We start from the raw sequence: 21,894 nt of genomic DNA on the forward strand, positions 1-21,894 counted from the left end.
GATTATAATTTAAAATAGTCACTTATTTTAGATTGCTTTGAATTATGACTACAAAGTCTGTTTATAGATTTTTCAATATTGTATAACAGTCTATATTCACGATCACTTGCACCACTTTCTTCCAACGCTCTCCTCAGGATGGCTATAGCTTCACAAGTTTGCTGTTTTGTAACTGGAATTCATTCAGGTTCATCTTCATTTTCTTCCTCCTTGGTGAAATTATCAGTAACAGACTGGGCAATTTTTTCATCTGTTAAAGCTGTAGTAACTTGTAGATCACGATCTATGTCCAGGCAATCATTAAACTCCTGTTCATCCATGTCTTCAGGCTTTTCAACGTGATCAGTATTGTGACTTAGTTGCCCATCATGAATAATTAATCCACATTTTTTGAAACAGTTGCTAATGCAGATTTCGGAAACTTAATTCCAGGCACTCATTGTCCTGTGAAGTGCATCTATAACAGTTATCTGCTTTTTGATATCAGAAAAGTAGGGAAACAGCAGAATTATTTAACAAGGACAGATCACTGTTGAAAAAAAGCTGTGAATTAGGGTTGAATTTGAACGTGTATGCAATTCTGCCCAGACATGATAGGAGGGAGTATATGATAAGAGCCTTGTCAACCAATTCAACCCGAGAGAGATTGTGCAAGGCTCATGGGGCAGAATTTTTCTCAGGCTGGTCTGCGCTTGTTAACAGGACAGATTGCTTCTACAAGGATGGGATACACATAAATAGAAAAGGTGCAAGAATATATGCTGATGCTGTCAGGGCAGTGTTAAATGGGTCGGAAAACTGTTAGATTGGGTGGATGCAGGGCTAATAGATTAACAGTAGCCTGCTGGCAGAGGTGAAAGTGATTCTTGCACTGCTTCTTTTGGCATGAGCAGCAGCCTGGAAAACAAGATGCAGGGGATTTCAGAGACTGCTGGGAGTCATTGCGGTACAAGTAAACACACGGACTGTGTTAGGGTAGCTAAGAATAGGAACAGGTGCATGTATATTTGCATATACACCAATGCCAGCAGTTTGGTAAATAAATTTGATGAATTTGAGGTGTTGGTCAAAACATCAAAGGCAGATATTGTTGGGATATCAAAGACATGGTGCCACACAGATATAAGGAATGCAGAACTGGAATTTGGGGAGTACAGTGTGTATAGGAAGGATAGACAGGATAGAAAGAGAGGAGGGGTTATACTATTAGTTAAGAAACACATAAAATCCAAGGAAGTACAGCCAGTCGACATGGCTGGACATTGCAGTGTCGATTAAGTTTGGTGTGACATAAGCAGTGGGAAATCAATATCGAGAGTAGGAGTTTGTTACAGACGTAATGACTCTAATGAGTATAATAAACAACTGTACAGGGAAATAGAGTGGGCCAGTAAATCAGAGAGTCTTATAATCGGGGATTTTAATTTCCCAGATATTGACTGGAATTTGTGGATTTGTCACTCACACACTAGCAAGGCTTTTGTGGATTTATTGGATGATTGTTTTCTGCAGCAGCATGTTTGAGAGGCAAATAGAGGTAGTAATACTCTTGATCTGATTATCAGTAGTGATTCTTCATGCATTAAGAATCTGCAGATAAAGGAACTACTAGATGGCAGTGATCACAGTGTGCTGAAGTGGAATTTACTCAAAGAGGTAACTACCATCAGGGGTAAAGGGAAGAGCTTTTGCTTTTGTATTTAAATTCTATATGGTGGGACCAACTGATGAAGTTGCCAACAGCAAATTCAAAATGGGAAGCATTCAAAGAATTAATCTTGGAAGCTACTAGGCTTTTCATACCAACTAAGAAATATTGTTCAAGGTTTAGGCCTAAATGGATGTCAGATGAACTAATCAGACATATGGCAGAAAAGAAAAATGCATGGGATACGTATAAATTAATGGGTGACATGGAAGCCTATGATAGATATAAGCTGGTCTGCAACCAAGTCACAAAGGAGATTAGGCAGCAAAGGCAGATTATGAGAAATCCTTGGCAAAGGATGCAAAGAAAAACAGCAAAGAATTCTTTATTTATGTAACCTCTAGAAGGAAGATGAATCAGATTGGTCCACTGGATTTTTATGGTTCAACTGTTGGTAATCCTGCTCAGGTAACTAACAAACTAAACGAGTATTTTGCATCTACATTCACACATGAGGAATTATTCAGAGAGGGGAATGTCAGAGGTGAATTAAACTCTTGCTGTAAGCTAGATGATTTTGTAATAACTGAGAGCAAAGTGGAGGAGAAATTGTTGAAGATAAATATAGGAAAGGCACCTGGGGTGGATGGGATCTATCCAGTTATATTAAAGGAGGCAATAAAGGAAGTAAGTAAAACCTTAGCCATAATTATGAGAGCTTCCTTGGATTCAGGGGAGGTACCCATGGACTGGAGATGTGCAAATGTAACCCCAATTCACAGAGGTGGATCAAAGAGCGACACAAGTAATTACAGACCTGTTAGTTTAACTTATTTTCCAGGGAAATTAATAGAGGCACCGGTTAAAGAAGCACTGCAGGATCATCTGCATAAGACTAGACTAGACAGTTATAGCTCAGACACAGGATGGGTTTGTTAAGGGGAAGTCCTCTCTGACCAATTTGATTGGATTCTATGATGTAGTCACAAAGGAACTGGATGCAAAGAATAACTTTGATATCATATATTTGGATCTTAGAAAGGCCTTTGATACTGTTGCACATGGAAGACTGCTGCATAAATTGGAGCAGTGCGGCACTGGAGGCAAATTGCTGCTATGGATAAAGGGATGGTTGAGTAGAAGACATAGAGTGGTAATCAATGAACAGTGCTCTTCGTGGACTAATGTTATTAGTGGAGTCCCTCAGGGTTCAGTTTTGGGTCCATTGTTGTTTTCTGTCTTTATTAATGATACTGATGATGGTATATCAGGCTTAATGTCCAAGTTTGCAGATGATACAAAGGTTGGCAGGGTTGTTAATGACACTAATGACAATATGCAGCAACAGGTTCTAGAAAAGTTGAGCAGATGAGCTGAGAGGTGGCAAATGAAGTTTAACATTGATAAATGTAAAGTACTGCATATGGGAAGCAGTAACCCCAGAGTAACATATCAACTCTGGTACTACACTGACAGTGGTAGAGAATGAAAAGGACTTGAGGGTAATTGTGCAGGCAGATATGAAGTTTTCTGAGCAGTGCAGACGGTCTGCAACAGTAGCCCAAGGTGTCTTGTTAATGATATACAGTAAACCCTCGCTATTCGCGGGGGTTACGTTCCTGAGAAATGTCGCAAATACCGAAAACGCGAATACTGAGTTATGGCTCCCATAGTAATAAAGGGGTTCCGTTCAAAAGTATGAAATATATAAGAAAAACTAGTCTAAAATTTTGTCTATGTATGTATTATATGTACCTTCATAATATGACTGTACATGACAGTACATAGTGAAATGCAAGCATATGGCATCGAAATGAAAATAAGAAACAATTTAATATTAAATGTAATATTTATTAGAAATTTCAAACAAATCTTTCAAATCAGCGCCTTTGCTAGCAAAAAAAACCTATCCCGCCAGTGCTATCACCAGTTTCGCTAAAGTGTTGATAAAGAAGTTTTGCCTTTTCACGAATGATGAGTGAACTTAACGGAATTTTATTTTGAATTCGGTCTTCTATCCACAGATTTAAAGCTTTTCCATTTTTTTTAATTTAACATCACGAGTTACAGAGCAAATTTTTGAAGCAATTAGCGCGGTTTCACGGACACTACGGCAGATTTTTTCTTCCGATTTCTTGATTGATCGTACTGTTGACTCATTGATTTTATAATGTTTTGCCACTGAGGAGACGCTTTCACCTTTAGAAATTTCGTCTAATAACTCAATTTTATTCGCTAGTGTCATCACCTTCTTTGATATTTTCACATTTCTCTTTTTATTCGTAACCATATTTTTGTAGGGGTTAGAAAGAACTTGACCACAATAAAGTCACTTTCTTCCGTTAACGCACTCGAAAAAGTCTGTTTTACACTGCAAAACGGTAGAGTTATCATTTTTGTAAGCATATCAATTTATAAATTGATAAATTTATTCAATATATAAACATATAAATTAAAATCAAACGACGAAACCTTCCATGACTAACACATACTGAACAAGGATTAGCGAGAAACATCCACGCTCGCGATTTTTTCACCCCTCTCCCCCCACCCACTGAGCGCTGTTTTGACCGGGAAAGATAATTTTAGCCACGCCCATGTTTTTATGGCAGAAAATATTCACGGCGTTTTAAAATTCACATTTTTTTAGGTTTCATTTTATATTAAATCGGCGATGGCGAATACGCGAAACCGCGAATACAGATACCGCGAATAGCGGGGGTTTACTGTACACGAATTTTTCTAGCAGGGATAAGGAGGTGATTATCCCCTTGTATAAGGCAATGGTCAGGCCACACCTTGAGTAGTGTATACAGGTCTGGAGGCCTCATTTTAAGAAGGATGTAGAGCTGTTGGAACGAGTACAGAGAAGGGAACAAGATTAGTGAATGGAACAAACGGTTGCTCTTATGAAGAAAGGCTTAAATTTCACAAATTAAAAGTGTCTGGAGACTAGGCACCTGTGAGGTGATCTGATTGAGGTGTATAAAGCCTAAATGGTTTGAGCATGCACAACGTTGATGGGATTCTTCCTCTTGCTCAGTATAATCGCCTGAGAGAGCATAAATTCAAATTGAGGAATGATGGTTGTAGGATAGATGTGCGGAAGTTTGCCTTTATCCAGCGGGTGGTTGATTACTGGAAAAAACTAAGAAAGGCTTAAGTTTTGCAAATTACAGTGTCTGGAGACTAGGCACCTGTGAGGTGTATAAAGCCTAAACGGTTTGAGCATGCGCAATGTTGATGGGATTCTTCCTCTTGCTCAGAATAATCGCCTGACAGGGCATAAATTTAAATTGAGGAATGACGGTTGTAAAATAGATGTGGGGAAGTTTGCCTTTATCCAGCGGGTGGTTGAATGCCGGAAAACGTTCCATCTGTCATTGTAGAAGTTGATAGCTTAAATAGATTCAAGGCAGAATGTGACAAAATGTGACAAAAATGTTTCAGTGTTTTGGATAGGTGAAATAAGGTTTTTTTTTTTTTTTTTTGGGTGATGCTATATAAGCTTGCTTTCTTACATCATGTGTCTTTGCTAATGCTATGACTTCAGTTACACCTCGGACACAGCATGGTTTGTTAAGGGGAAGTCTTGTCTGACCAATTTGAATGAATACTATGATGTGGTCACAAACTCTGATATCATATATTTGGATCTTAGAAAGGCTTTTGATACTGTTGCACATGGAAGACTGCTGCACAAACTGGAGCAGTGTGGCATTGAAGGCAAATTGCTGCTATGGATAAAGGGATAGTTGAATGGGTGAAGACAGAGTGGTAATCAATGGACACTGCTCTTCATGAACCAGTGTTATTTGTGGAGTCCCTCAGGCTTCAGTGTTGGGTCCATTGTTGTTTTCTGTATTTATTAATGATATTGATGATTGTATAGCAGGATTAATGTCCAAGTTTGTAGACGATATGAAGGTTGGCAGGGCTGTTAATGACACTAATGACAGTACACTACTGCAACAGGATCTAGAAAATTTGAGCAGATGGGCTGAGCGGTGGAAATGAAGTTTAACATTGACAAATGTAAAGTACTGCATATGGGAAGCAGTAACCCCAAAGTAACATATCAACTCTGTGGTACTACACTGACAGTGGTAGAGAATGAAAAGAACCTGGGGGTAATTGTGCAGACAGATATGAAGTTTTATGAGCAGTGCAGATGGTCTGCAAGAGTAGCTCATCGTGTCTTGTCATTGATATACAGGAATTTTTCTAGCATGGATAAGCAGGTGATTATCGCCTTGTATAAGACCACCCCTTGAGTACTGTATGCAGGTTTGGAGGACTCATTTTAGAAAGATGTAGAGCTGCTGGAGCAAGTGCAGAGAAGGGCAAAAGATTAGTGAATGGAACAAAGGGTTGCTCTTATGAAGAAAGGCTTAAGTTTTGCAAATTACAGTGTCTGGCGACTAGGCACCTGCGAGGTGATCTGATTGAGGTATATAAAGCTTTGAATGGTTTGAGCATGATCAATACTGATGGGATTCTTCCTTTTGCTCAGAATAATCACCTGAGAGGGCATAAATTCAAATTGAGTTGCTCTGAAAAAAACATGTCCATGAAATGATATTAAACATACAATCTGAGAGTTGACAAAATTCATAAGTAGCAGCCATTGTTAGCAATATAAAAAGAACGTAAGAACAAAGAGTAATGACATACATAAGAGCATAGTAGTTAAATTAAATATAAAGATGATTTAGAAAGACAGTTGTAGGATAGATATGCAGAAGTTTGCCTTTAGCCATCGTGTGGTTGGTTGCTGGGACAAATGTCCATCTGTCGTTGTAGAAGTTGATAGCTTAAATAGATTCAAGGCAGAACTAGACAAACATTTGGAGTGAGTGGATGGGTGTAAGTAGAAGGGTTCTTTTTTTTTTTTTTTTTTTGGCTGATGCTATATAAGCTTTCTTGCATCATGTGCCTTTACTAATGCTAATGCTAACCTTCATCTATACGCCGGATGATTCTTCGCCTAATATGTGATCTATAAAAGATCTTAAAGGTTTTTATTATTCCCTGGTCAAGAAGTTGAATCAGTGATGTGGTATTTGATGGTAGAAAAACTAATTCAGTGTTTCTGACAGTCAACTTTTGATGATCTGGGCAGTTGTCCAAAACCAATGCAATATTTTTGTTTTTGTTATCCAATATCAAATCCCATTTACGAAGATAATCTTCAAAATAAAGAAGCTGTCATCCAAGCATTGGTATTATTGGCATATTCAACAGGCAGCTGTTTTACTCCTTTAAAAGATCTAGGTGCTTTACTTGCCAATAACTAATGGCTTCATCTTGATTATTTTCATCATGTTGGCTGTTAAAAGAACTGGAGTCCTGTCCTAGATCTTATTTCTTGCAGATGCATAGGAATTTTTAAAAATCATGCAGTGGTCTGGGGTAGCCCTGTAGTACAACCCTGTTTCGTTTGTATTGAAAATGTCTTCAGGATTACAACTACTTAACACGGTTTGCCAAAAGGTTTTCAACCAGTTGTCAGCTGCAGAACCATTGGAATCCTGTTTTTCTCTGTGAAGTTTTATGTAAACAATATCATGCCTCTCCTTCCATCTTGTCAATTGCCTTAATCTCTTTGTGTAGTTTTTAAGCAAAATCATTTGATTTTCGAAGAAGAATGCTACAATTGATTAGCTCATTAAATAAGCTGACCTGTTTGAACCAAACAAACAGAGCCTCATCTACTGTTTGGCATTTCCCTTCATGCTTCCTTTTTCTGGTTTCACTAATCACATTAGTGTTTAATGTGTGACGTGATTTTAACAATTTTGATAAAGATGACTGAGGCACTCCTAATTTTACTGCCTCTTCCCTTTGAGACATATTGCCTAAGTTTAATTTATCATACATTTCTATATTTCGTAACTAATCTTTTACACTCAAATTCACTCTCTTTCTGTTCACTAACATTTTTTTTTTGGTAGTAAAATTTAAAACTCAGTAAAAAAGAGAAGCTTCAATCAATAACAAAGCACATGGCACAAACAAATTGGAACGAACGTGACACGAAGTTTAGATATAGAAATGAAGAGCAGATTTCAGCAAAGGGGAAACACATTCCACCATAATAACGTAAAACAGAATTCCAGCTATTGGTATTATCACAAATGAATAAGATCGAGTTTACTACCCGTTTATTGCACTAACAGAAAAGCCTGGCTAAGGTAAAGAAAGCCAACACGAGAACGATGAGAAATGTCGGATAACTTACGCGGAAAATTAGTTTCCCGACACCGGACTCTAGCACTACTCGCTCGGTAAACAGATGGTAGGTGTTATCGGTCTGGAGCCAAAATCGAGAAGGATATATTGATTGACAGGTAGGCGTGGCAAATGATGAATTGATTGGAGGTGGGTGCTACAGACGACAAGCTACTGTGTAGTCATTGGTTGGCATTATAATGTATATTTATGAGTAAAGAACGGTGCATAATAGTTTTGTGATGAACGGTAAACAGCTAATAGTAGCAATGTATTTTTTAAAGATGGAAGAAATTTGTAAGGAAAATAAAACGTTGGTTGATTTTTTGATGAAAACTAAATTAATGAAAGTTTCGTTCTGTTCATTTTTATGTTCTTCATTATGTTTTTTTCTCATCATTAAAAGCAGATTTTTGGAGTTCATGAGTGTTTTTACTATACTGTTGATTTAAGTTTGGGTACGAAAAAAAGAAAAGGTTTCTTTATTTTCCGTTATATTTCATAACCTGACATTAAAAATAAAAGTACAGTAATAAAAAATTAATATTTTGTTAATAAACAATTTATGCGCTAGTCCACCCATGATTCTAAAGAAAAAAGGTTAGGTTATCCCATCCATTCCGGGAGGGGTTAAAGCTCCCATGGGATTCAAGTGGAAGTAACCTGACCTTTTTTCGCAATTATGGAAAACATTCATTAGGGCATGTGCAATTAGGGCAAGTTACCATTAGGGCAAGTTACCATTGAGGCAAGTGAACATTAGTTCTTCTGAGTGCTACTAAAGTGATACTAAACTGATGTTAACGTGTGTCGTGTTCACGCACCAGTCAGCACATCATTTGCCATGCCTACCTGTCAATCAATATATCGTTCTCGACTTCTACTCCAGACCGATAACACCTACCATCTGTTTACCGAGCGAGCAGTGCTAGAGTGCCGTATCAAGAAACTAATTTTCCGCGTAAGTTATCCGACATTTCTCGTCATTCTCGTGTTGGCTTTCTTTACTTCGCCGATAAGTCTTACATTTTAATTGTGTCATTGAATATTTTCAGTATTCTTATAGCTATCTTAGTAGTACTGTCTTGTATTTTAAATGACTTGAAGAGGGTATAGATAGTATTGTATTTATGTATTTATAGTGCGAATAACTGCATAAAATAGGATAACAACAAAATATGATCTGAATTTGGATGTTCGGGAATGAATACTTATTTATAGCATTTGTTTTTTTTGGGTAAATGAATCTTGATATACATCTTTTTGCTTAATATCCAGCATCCATGGAACTAATTAAGGACATAAAACATGGGCTTCCTGTACCATATATGCTTACTCCTTTCTTTACTTTTCTTCATTCACTATGCAGTATAATAAAATGTGACAACATAAACTTTTAAAAGAGCAGACATAACTGAATTAAAAAGTAGACAGTACTCTCAATGCAAATTTTACTGTAATACACCACTATGTGAGATTAGTATTAGTAATGACAAATGGCAAAGGTAAAGAAAGCCTGCACAAGAATGACGAGAAACATCGGATAACTTACACGGAAAATTAGTTTCCCGATATGGCACTCTAGCGCTGCTCACTCGATAAACAGACGGTAGGTGTTAGTGGTCTGGAGCAAAGTCAAGAACGATATATTGATTGACAGGTAGGCGTGGCAAACAATGTGCTGATTGGTGTGCAAACACAACACAACACACGATAACATCGGTTCAGTATCACTTTAGCAGCACTAATGGTAACTTGTCCTAATCGCACATGCCCTAACCTTTTTTTTCACCATTACAGTATTTCGTAATGGTGAAAAAAGGTCAGGTTACCTCGACTTGAATCCCATGGGAGCTTGAACCCCTCCCAAAGTGGACGGGGTAACCTAACCTTTTTTCTTTAGAATCAGTCATATTTAGAAATACATTCATAAAAAAAATAAATTTTTTTATGACTGTATTTTTATTTTCTTGTTCAATAATATGCCCTAATGGTGAAAAAAGGTCAGGTTTCCTCCACTTGAATCCCATGGGAGCTTGAACCTCTCCCAAAATGGAGGGGGTAACATAACCTTTTTTCTTGAGAATCATTGGCGGACTAGCACATAAATTGTTTATTAACAAAATATTAATTTTTTATTACCGTACTTTTATTTTTAAAGACACTCGTGTGGATACACATGTATCATAATGTCAATCAGCACCTTAAAAGATTCATCGCTACTATTACCAGTTCACCGTTCATTACAAAACTATTATGCACCATTCTTTACTGGTAAATACACATCATAATGCCAACCAATGACTACACAGTAGAATGTTGTCTGTCGCGCCCACCACCAATCATTTCATCATTTGCCATGCCTACCTGTCAATTAATATATCCGTCTCGATTTTTGCTCCAGAAGATAACACCTACCATCTGTTTACTGATCGAGCAGCGCTAGAGTCTGGTGTCGGGAAACTAAGTTATCTGATGTTTCTCGTCATTCTCGTGCAGGCTTTCTTTACCTTAGTCTGACAAATTATACAAGGAAGCAAGCTTATACAGCATCAACCAAAAAAAATAAAATAAAATAAAGAACACATCTTCCCGCTTCATTTATCTATCCCCTCTAAGAGGAGTTTGTCTAGTTCTTCCTTGAATTAATTTTGTTCCAGCAACCAACCAACTGTTGATTAAAGGCAATTTTCCACACATCTATTCTGCAACCATTCTTCCTCAATTTAAATTTATGCCCCCTCATGTGAGTAGTTTGAGCAAGAGAATGAATCCTATCAACATTGATGAGATTCTTGCTCAATCAATTCAAAGCATTAAACACCTCAATCAGATCACCTAGCAGGTGCCTAGTCAAAAAGATACTGCAATTTTCAGAACTGAAGCCTTTCTTGGTTTCAGTTCAGTAAGAGCATCCCTTTGTTCCCCCTCACGAACTTTGTTGCCCTTCTCTGTACTGTTCTAGCAGCTCTACATCATTCCTAAAATGAGGCTACCAGACCTATATGCAGTACTTAAGATGTAGCCTGACCATTGCCTTATACAATGGAATAATCATCTCCTTATCCCTGGTAGCACAATTCCTGTATATCACTGATAAAACCCCATGTGCTGTCCTGGCAGCTTGTCTGCATTGCTGCAAGAACTTCATATCTGACTGAACAACTAGCCCCAGGTCTTTATCATTTTCCACTAACCCGAGTGAAGCAAGGCTCAGTTGGTACGTTATTCTGGGATTACTGCTACCCATATGCAGTACCTTGTATTTGTCAATGTTAAACTTCAACTACCATTTCTCAGATCTTGTTGCAGTAGCATACCGTCAACCACTCTGCCAACCTTCGTATCATCTACAAACTTAGATATTAAGCCTGATATACCTTTATCAATAACCAATAAATACAGAAAACAACAATGGGTCTAGCACTGAATTCTGGTAGACTCAAATGATAACATTAGTCCACAAAGAGTAGTCCACTCATAGCAACTCTTTGTCTTCTCCCACTGACCCATCCCTTTATCCATAGCAGTAACTTGCCATTAATGCCACACTGCTCCAATTTGTACAGCAGTCCATTATGTGCAACAATATCAAAGGCTTTCCTGAAATCCAAGTACATATCAAAATTATTTTTGCATCCAGTTCCTTTGTTACCAATTTGATTAGATACTAAATCATATTATCCAATCAAATTGGTCAGACAAAATTGACACTTTGACAAATCCATGCTGTGACTGAAGTATAACTGCACTCTTGTCTAGATGGTCCTGCATTACTTTTTTAACCAGTGACACCATTATTTTCCTTGGAACAGAAGTTAAGCCAACAGGTCTGTAATTATTTATGTCAATTTTTGACCCCACTTTGTCAATTGGGAATACATTCACACATTCCAGTTCACAGGGACTTTCTTAATTCAAGGATGCTCTCATAATTAAGGCTGAGGGTTTACTTACCTCTTTTGCTGCTTCTCTTAATATAATTGGATAGATTCCATCCACTCCAGATGCCTTTCTTACATTTAACTTCAGAAATTTCTTTTCCACTTTCCTCTCAATTATTACCAAATCATTTAGCTCCCTTGTAGAGTTTTAAAAACATCTGGCATTCATTCCTCTGAAGAATTCCTCGTGTGAATGTAGATACAAAATATTTAGTCAACTTGTAAGCTGAGCAGGAGCATCACTGTTTAAACCATTGATATGAAGTGGACTTACATGATTCATCCCCTTCCTTCTAGTGTTTACAGAAGAAAAGAAGTCTTCTGTTTTTTCTTTGCATCCTCTGCCAAAGATTTCTCATAATCTGCTTTAGCTTTCTTAACAGCCTTTGTGACTTGATTGTAAATTTCCGAAATTTTTTCAATTGAAGGCTCAATATCTTCAAAACTTAATACATCACATTCTCACTAGCAAAAAAAAAAATATTTATACAATATTCACTACCTTTGAATATTGCAGTTCTTCAAAACTGTGTAAAATCATGCAAAAATTCTTGGGTAACTCATTAAGATTTCAATCAGGATATACTTAAAACTTTATTACTTAAAATTAAGTCAATGAAAATTATTCTTGAATATATTAACATTCCTTCTTTCTCAAAAGTTCTTTATGCTTTACAAATTTCCACAGCATCATCAATTTAAAATGTGCTGCTTCCACTGAGTTCTAGATGTGAAAGAGACATGTAAATTTATCCATCTGTGAGTCAGGTTTTCTAAAGGAAACTCTCAAAAGAATTCAAGATGTACCTATTTCTCCACAGCTGTACACTCTCCAAATTCAGGTTTGTTTCTCAACAACTTCTGGATGTATAGTTTAATGTCTGGCAGATCCTAGGATCTTCGAAATCCCAGCAAACTAATACTACTTTTCAGCCATAAAATAAAATTTGATGTCTTCTTCCTTAATTTAACCCTACATCTGATTAACAGAACTTTGTAGTGATGTCCATTTATTTATGTGTGATTCCCATTATACATCTGAAATCACCAACAGACTGCTAAATGCACTGTTTTAAGACAGGCAACATCTGTAAAGTCTCCTTATCTAATTTCGTTACTGTTTAAGGTTATGCTCCCTTATGTAACACATACTGTTAATTTCAATAAAATTTGAAAACGATAGTAACAACAACAAAATGAACATGTAAGATTATGTGTACATTTTTTGTTGTTACTATCCTTTTCAGTGTATTTACTTCTTCAATTAAAAAGACCCTACTGGTTTCTATACAAGGGCTATCATTTTTTATGTATTCTTATGTTTTTATGAAAAAAATGATTTATTAATATTATTAAAACTTTTTCTCCTTTATGGGTTTTTTTCCACATCGTGATGGGTACTGGTATCAAGTACACAGGGTAATTGGTTGTGTCCAATTACTATTATTATTATTATTACTGTTGGTTGAGGAACTCTTATTGTTATTATTACTGTTAGTCGAGGAACTCTCTTACTATCCTACAAGTGTTCAGGATTGCAGCTTTCTGGAGTTCCATGTAAGTGTTCTCTTGGAGGTGTGTTGCTACTAAGTTCTTATGAAGGCTCTTTGGCACCATGCCAGCAGTTGATACAGTGATCCAGATAATCATTACTTGTTCCATATGCCAGATATATTTGACTTCCTGTCTTAGATCTAAGTACTTCCTGATCTTTTTCTTTGTATGTTTTCTGAAGTGGTGCCCAACACAGTAGGTAGCCATTTCCTTCTTGTCAATGAAGGTTATGTCTGGTCTGTTGTGCAGGATCATTTTGTCCATTATTATAACACATTCCCAGTGCAGTTTGAGTAGAGGTATCTAGTATGGCCTGAGGCTTGTACTTGTGTACGGTAAAATTTCTTTGATCAGCTGATATTTTTGCAATAGCTTATGATGATCTAATTTCTGATTATCTTTGCCATCAGACTGTGTCTGCGAGTGTACTCTGTCTGGGTGATCACCCTGCATTCTGCGATGATGTGCTGTATTGTTTCTGGGGCCAGATGGCATTGACAATATGTATTATCTGTTACTCAGGGGTCCTTGGTGATGTATTTCCTGCAGTTCCTGGTGTTGATCAGCTGATCTTGGATGGTGAGCATGAATCCTTAGGTCTTGTGGAAGAGCTTTCCCTTTGTGAGCCAAGCATTGGAAGCCATCTTATCAATGTAGTCTTGATGGAGGACATTGTAGTGTCTTCTTCGCCCATTTTTTTGTCTTTGTTTCTTCTGTACATGTGAGTGTGTCTCCTTGTTAAGGTTGAGTGTTGTGCGCTGTCTATCTTTCTTATGGCTTGGTAGATTGGTTCTGTGTTTATTTGGACATAACGCTGCAGGTTCTTAATTGCTTTCTTCTCTTGTTTAGTGAGGTCAGTCAATCCCCCACCCCTCCTTTATGGGCTATGGTCAGACTCTCGATAGCAGACTTCAGGTGATGTTTGTGGCTCTTCATCATCATTATCTAGGTCAATCACAATCTCCTTCAGCTTGGTGTTGGTCCAATCTATGATTCCAAAGGAGAATATTAGCACTGGGACTGCAAATGTTATTAGCAAGTGTTTATGACTGTAACCATATTCCCACCATTCAGCTTTGATTTTAGCAAGCATCTGAGTCTCTGATGGTATTTCTCAGTTAGGCGGGCCTTGATCTCCTTGTGCTCTAACTGGTGGGCCTGCATCATCCCCAGATATTTGTATCTCTCTCACTTTGTCATGGGGCTTCAATCTCTTCACCGGTCTTCAGCTGGTAGTTTTGTCTGACTAGATGTCCTTGATGTAGTACATGTCTAGACCGAATTGCATCCCAATGTCAGTGCTGAACTCTTCGGCAAACCAGAGTAGCCGTTGGAGTTGATTCTTAGTTGTGGTTTAGAGTTTGATGTCATCATCATCATTTTTATAAAACTTTTTCTCCTTTAAGGGGGGTTACTTCCACCCCATGACGGGTACTGCTCCAAGTGCATGGGGTGGTTGGTTGGTTGTGTCTAGTTACTATTATTACTGATGGTTAAGGAACACTCTTACTATCCTACAAGTGTTCAGGGTTGTAACTTTCTGGAGTCCCATGTAAGTGTTCACTGGGAGGCCTATTGCTGCTGGTTTCTTATGGAGGCTCTTTGGCACCATGCCAAAGATTGACATAGTGATCAGGATGGTTATTTTTTCTTGTTCCATATGCCACATTTCTTTGACTTCCAGTCTTATGTCTGTGTACGTCCTGATCTTTTCCTTGTTGATTTTCTGGAGGTTTTTGGTGTTGGGCAGTGCTGCAGGACGGAAGCCTCCTCAACAATTCATGCTAAGGGAAATGGACCATAATCTGCCATGCTGGTCCAGTGTGGGTTGGCAGATTGACCGTATTTAGGAGTCAGGGGCTTGAACCCCGGTCTACTCAAAGAGTGCATACTACTGCACTCCCACTCCTGACCACTTGGCTACTGAGGCCTCTTTTTATGCCAATCAGGTAGGTAGCCATTCAGTGGCATAGCTACAATGTAGGCAGGCAAGGCAATTGCCTCCAGGCCTGGGCCCTTTAGAGGCCCTCTTTTTGCAATTTTCATTAATTAAGTAGGGCCCCGAACATGTTCTTTGCCTCCGGGCCTGAAAAAGGGTAGCTATGCTACTGTACATTGTTGGAAGATCTTGTACATTGTTGGAAGGATCTTGTACATTGTTGGAAGACAGGTGATCATTCTGTACTTTGGATGGTTTTCGGTGTCTTTGTATTTAGTCTTCAGATAGGTGATTCCTTGAATTAGAGGCTCTGGAATTGTGTCAAGGTGCCTTATTATCTGGGTGAACTGTTACACTATGTGTCTTTGTGTGCAGCTGAACTTCTTGTACCAGTAGTTGTGGATGTTATCTATTCATGGAATTTATCAATTGCAGGATTTCCTGATGGACTGGTGTATTTCTTGTATCCTAATGTCAGCGTTGAACTTGTGGTGATCTGGAGTAGCTGTTGGAGTTGATTCTCAGTTGCAGGATACAGTGTGATGTCATCCATGTTCATCAGGGGAGAGAGAATATACAGGTTCTTCCAACCTTCTTTTAGGGTATATCCACACCTATCTGAAGGCTAAATACAAAGACACCACAAACCCGCCAAAGTACAGAATGATCACCTGTTTTCCAACAATGTACAAGATCCTGACTAGCTGCATAACTAAGAAAATATCAGACCAATTGGAGAGCCAGAATATCGTGGCCAAACAGCAGCAGGAATGTAAGCAATGAGCAAAGGATGCAAGAGATTTGTCATCTCTTGTACGTCCTTGGTTTTCTTCCATTTTAGGTCTATCCAGTGGGCTTGGCCATTATGGCTAACTCCGCTGCTCCACAGGTTACCCCAGAACTCTTCGAGTGCCTTCTGATCAGGACTCTTCCACTGCCCTCCTTCTCCTCTTGCCCAGTATTCTCATAGAAGGCTCTCAAGTTTTCATCAAATATTAGGTTGTCAGTTTTTCCCTTGGTACTCTCCCTATTATGGCAAAGTATTTTACTGAGTGTAAGGAGGTTCTGTTGAGGGTGTCCAGGTATTTTTCAATCCTCTGATTATAAGTCTCATGTTTTCTGTGGATGTTGTCTATCTTGAAGATAGTCTTCACTTTTCTGATCAGCTTCTTACTTCTGTTACTCTTTTGGCACCAGGTCAGTTGGCCTGTCTTCACTCTTAGCTCTCCTTCTGCTGTAGCCTTCTTTCCCAGGCTAGCAGTTTCTTGTCTTTGCATTTTGTTTTCTGTTGGTCTCTGGTTTCTCTTCTGTTCATCCTGGTGGCAGCTACAGCAGCACAGTAAATGGGGATGGTATCTAGTGTTACTTCATTGTTGTTGAGGTAATCTAGTATTATTTGCCAGGTGGTCTGTGACTTGCCACAGGATTCTATCAGGGTCTCTGCTTTAGTATGGTCTTTGTGGGGCCCATTCCTTCGAGTTCTGCTAGGGCTTTCTTCCACATTTTTTCTATTCTGGACATCATGACTATGTATATTTCCACTTCAGCTTCTCCAGGTTGCCATACTTGTACTTGCTGTTCCTCTTCCAGTTCTGGTTCAGTTGTGTCCATATTCATTGTTTTTTGTAGTTGATCACTCACATCCTGCTTGATTTTTTCCAAGATTGCAGGAGTTATCAAGTTCTTCGTGATGATGGTCCATCTCTAGTCTGCTATTCGCTGTTCAGTGACTTCAACAGTCAGGAACTGGTAGAACCACTTAGTGTGTAGTTTCATCCTGTACACTGTCATGTCTATCTCTAGCTTAGTTATGTTGTAGTATGCTCACATGATGAACATATTCATTTTGATGCTCCACTTCATGTGTTAGCTTTTGTTCCTTAGGCGGTCACTAGAAACAGTTTTACAGGAAGCACTTCCAATTGGTTGGGTTGGATGGTCTTGCCCTTCCCATATGGGGAACAGCACCAATTGCTTCACTGTATTTCTCGGGAGACTGTCTCTGCCTTTTTGAACTGGCCCCTCTGCCTAAAGCCCGAATGTGAGTGACTTTATTCTGTGCCACACTCAATGCAGTATGTTCAACATTTCTACTTCTCATATTATTATTTCTATTTCTCTTATTATTATTAATATCATTATTATGTATCTCTTTCTTCTCCTAATGGGTTTTTCCTATCTTATGATAGATGCTGGTACCAGATGCATAGAGTGGTTGTTGTGTCTCGTTTCTATATATTGCTGGGTGAGGAACTCTCTGCCTAACCCACAGGTGTTCAGGATTGTGGCTTTCTGGAGTTCCATGTAAGTGTTCTCTGGGAGGCCTATTGCTGCCAGGCTGTTATGGAGGCTCTTTAGCACCATGTCAGTGATTGACACAGTAATTTGGAGGATTATGACTTGTTCCATATGACACATTTCTTTGACTTCCAGTCTTAGGTCTATGTACCTCCTGATCTTTTCCCCATTAGTTTTCTGGAGGTTGCTGGTGTTGGGCACCATTATGTTGATCAGGTAGGTATCCATTTCCTTGTTGTCAATGAGAATTACATCTGTTCTGTTGTGCACGATTATCTTGTTCATTATTATGGCACAGTCTCAGTATAGTTTGTGAGTAGGGCCTCAGTACAGCCTGGGGTTTGTGTTTATAATTATGGTACACCTTCTTTGATGAACTGGTATTTTTGGACTAGCTTCTAATGTATTATCCTGGTGACCTGGTCATATCTCTGAGTGTACTCCATCTTGGTGATATTTCTGCATTCTATAGTGATATGTTGGATTGTTCCTGGGGCCAGGTGGCATTGTCAACATGTGTCATCTGTCACTCCAGTGTCCTTGATGATGTATTTCCTGTAATTCTTGGTGCTGTTGTGGCGTTGGATGGCATTCAGGAATCTCATCTTGGATGGCAAGCATAAATCTTTTTGTCTTGGGGAAGAGCCTCCCATTTGTGAGCCATGTGTTGGAAGCCACCTTATCTATGTAGCCTTGATGGAGTCATTGTGGTGTCTACCATGGAGTGCCTTCTTTGCTCATCTTTCTATTTTATTTTCTTCTGTGTCAGTCGGGTCTCCATGTTGAGGTTGAGTAGTGTGTACTGTTTGTCTATATTCCTTATGGCTTGATAGATTGGTGGTGCATTTTTCTGGAAGTAATCCCTCAGGTTCTTAATTGCCTTCTTTTGTTGTTAATTATTATTTCATGTTATTTATTATTTCATGTTTCATGTTATTAAAAATGTTTCTGTTAAAGTAGCTGATGGTATTTTACTTTAAATTATTGGAAAAGATCTCTACACAATGAGCTTAGTAATTCAGCAAAATTTATTATATTTACAGTTATGGACTCATGACAATAAATTACTTTTGAGTTTCACAGAGCTTTCAGAGCTTCACATCAAATTACACAATTCTTTCCAAGAATTAAATTTCAAACTCATCCAGTTTGGATATTTGCAAAAGTGCTCATATTGATATGGTATCTAAGCATCAGTACCTTGGTCTTTGGATTGAATATTCTCTTAGTTGGTTTACTCACATTAGTTATTTAATATCTAAGCTTAGGTTCTTTATTTATTTATCTTATTATCTGAGAAACATTTTTATTATCCAAAACTAAATTTCAAATCTATTTTACTTTAATAGACTGTTATAAATTATGTTTTTGATATCTGGACCATTAATAGTTTGATAATTAGGCTGTTGAAATTAATTTTTAGCAATAAAATTTGGAATAGTGTTTTTAAAAATTAATCCAAAGACCACGGTACTAATGCTTAGATATTGTAGAATAGATGTGCAGAAGTTTGGTGGGTGAAATGGGAAGGGTTTCCCCCCCAGCTGATGTTGTATAAGCTTGCTTTCTTGCATCATATGCCTCAAACTAATTCTAATGCTAAAAGGAAATCTTTGTTGCTGAAATATAAGATTTTTCTTACAGATCAGAAACATCATCTTTTTTTATAAAATTTTAAGTTTAATTTATGAGAGCATGAGAATTTTTCTGAAACTTCCCATTATAACTTTAGAAACACCCAATCATATTTATTTGATCATCCACCCATTCTTAACTGATAGGAAGCAAAGCATACCTGTGCATTATTAAACAACATATTATATAATTATAATCTGGATTTTAAACTTAGGTCTACTTATAGAATATCTAAGATTAAATTTCCACATAGAAAAAGTATTGTTTTTAATGAGAGGTAACCTGCACTGTCACTGGAAGAATGATACTCAGATGTATTTTTTTCCTTTTCTTCTTTTCTTTTCCTTCTTTAAAATGTTATATTTTAAATAGCAATTTCTTACTAATAACACTCCCTTGCTTTTTTGGGGGGGGGGGATTGACTAATTTCTATTAATGTGTAAGGTTGCTATGATTTCATTATGGGTTTAACATATGTCTAAACATGCATAGAAAAACCTAATTATAACTTGTTGATAAGAAATCTTATTTTCTTAATAAGTTTTTATTATGCATCTTTTAGAAGCAATAAAGATTTGTATTGTATTGTACTGTATTATTATTGATGATTAAAAACTATCACACAAAACTGAAATGACCACTATTCATTAAATGACATATCAGAGATACTGCATGTTTTTATGTATTATTTATTCATTATTTATTCCCCCCCCCCCCCGAATTACCTCTTTACTTTAGATTGGCATCTGAACTAAACAGTTCCACCTATTCAAGTTTAGTCAGATCAGTAATTCTTTGATTGCAATTCCTCTTTATTAGATGAGACTTTACAATTCATTGCATCTATGAGCTTCTTAAATTTTAGCTAATTTATTAATAATTTATTCTTTCAAGAAGGTGTGAATGTCAGTTGTCATTTCCTGAGACCAAATCAGCATCCTGAAGATATTGAGTGCTTTGTTGGAAAATTTTTTAATTAAATTACAAAACAAAGATTATATACACATTATGTTGTATGCACGAGCAAGAGGAACTGATAGTAAAAAAAAAGTTTGTTTTATAAAATGTGTGTACAAACTGGTTTTGAAATAAGTAGTTCTGTCTTCATGTTTTTTTGCAAACACAGTCTAAGAGATTTTAAAATAAGTAGTATTGTCACAATACTATTTATTTAAAGTCTGTGGGTAGGTGTTCATGGATGGGAATTTGTATTGATGTAAAAAAATCTAGATATAAAAATGAAAATGTTAAAATCATTGCATTTACTAACAATTTAAATCTCGCCAGCTACAAAAATACAAGAGAGTGTAAGAAAGCCTGCCTACTACTCATAAAAATTTTAATTTAAATGTGAATATGAAACAATAAGTTTTAAAATTAAATAAATAAAAACAAAATGCGATAAAATTTTTTTAAAATTACAAACCTTTTCAGTTAATCATATCATGTTAGCTCAAACCAAAATTGAAAAACATTGCATTTTTTCTAATAATCAGGGTCTTTTTGAGACATCCTAAATTTAGATCTCTTGTCACTTAACAATTTTTTTTTTATTTCAAAATATTTACAGAAAATCATGAATAGAAATTCTTCTATATAATTATATTAATTTTCCAGTAAATGAAATTAATCAAATATTTTAATACAGCTTTCATGTATAGAAAGATGTGGTCTCATTACCTAAGCAAGATTTATATAAGTTAAATATTATATGTCATTTAAATTACAAAACAGTTTTTCTAGGAAAAATTTCCCCCTGGAAATCATTTAAAACTATTCTAAGTTACTTAACTATTGAAAATTTGTGTTGTTATATTGATTTTATTTTTCATATGAAAGGCCACTTACAGAGGAAAGAGCTTTTTACAGCTTCTTAACTAAGCGAGACTAGTTTTCTATTTAATACAGAAATGAAAGCCAGCTTTGAGTTCACTCCACATATATGTGGAGTTAGGAGCATGTATATTTATATATACACGATTGGTTGGCTTTTTTTTTTTTTTCTAAGTTCAAAACTTTTTAAGTCTACTGATCACACTTTCCTCAAGCGACATATTGCAATTTGCAGTTCGCATATTCTTATCTGATTGCTATCCAAGTTGATTTATAATATGTTAGAAACACTGGATGCTTTTACAAGGATAAATACATTTCTTTGACCTGAAATCCCTCTTTGGATGAACCTTTATAATTCATTGCATCTATGAGGTTCTTAATTATAACAAGCATATAAGGACTGATTTATTACAAGAGTATAATAAGAAACCGATGCTGTTGTTTACTTTATATAATTTCTAAAATTGAAATTACAGTATAATTTACTGTAATGGTTTACAGATTAAAACTTACATTTAGTTTTGGCTCTAATGATAGGACTGAACATTCCATCTCCCAACATGTTACGAGAAAGTACCTGAAAATCATATTCTGTATCTGGTTGTAAATTGTAAACTGTAAATGTGGTAGCTCCATCTGGATAAACTCTTATCGTCCGCCAGTCACTATCACCTTGATCTGCTAGTCTGTACCTAAAAAAGAAAAAAAAAAAAAAAGAAAAAAAAATCCTATTTCAACAGAGGTTCCTCCCATACAGAAAATCTCTAAATGTATATACATATTAAAAGCAGATTAAACAGCTAAACCAT

At 36.8% G+C, this 21,894-nt stretch overlaps 1 protein-coding gene across 4 annotated transcripts in view; it reads right to left on the minus strand.

Annotated features, from left to right (window-relative positions):
- The window catches only part of LOC150086693 (protein turtle-like), a 1,103,226-nt gene that overhangs the window by 358,144 nt on the left and 723,188 nt on the right, over positions 1-21,894 (minus strand). For all 4 annotated transcript variants that reach the window (XM_090372696.1, XM_090372694.1, XM_090372697.1 and 1 more), the window contains one exon: positions 21,599-21,777. In XM_090372696.1, the coding sequence (XP_090228822.1) occupies positions 21,599-21,777 (179 nt within the window). The remainder of the gene's footprint in view (positions 1-21,598; positions 21,778-21,894) is intronic.

The sequence above is a fragment of the Mastigoproctus giganteus genome, chromosome 4 (genome assembly GCF_048544385.1).
Source record: "Mastigoproctus giganteus isolate SK-2022 chromosome 4, ASM4854438v1, whole genome shotgun sequence".
NCBI lineage: Eukaryota > Metazoa > Arthropoda > Arachnida > Uropygi > Thelyphonidae > Mastigoproctus > Mastigoproctus giganteus.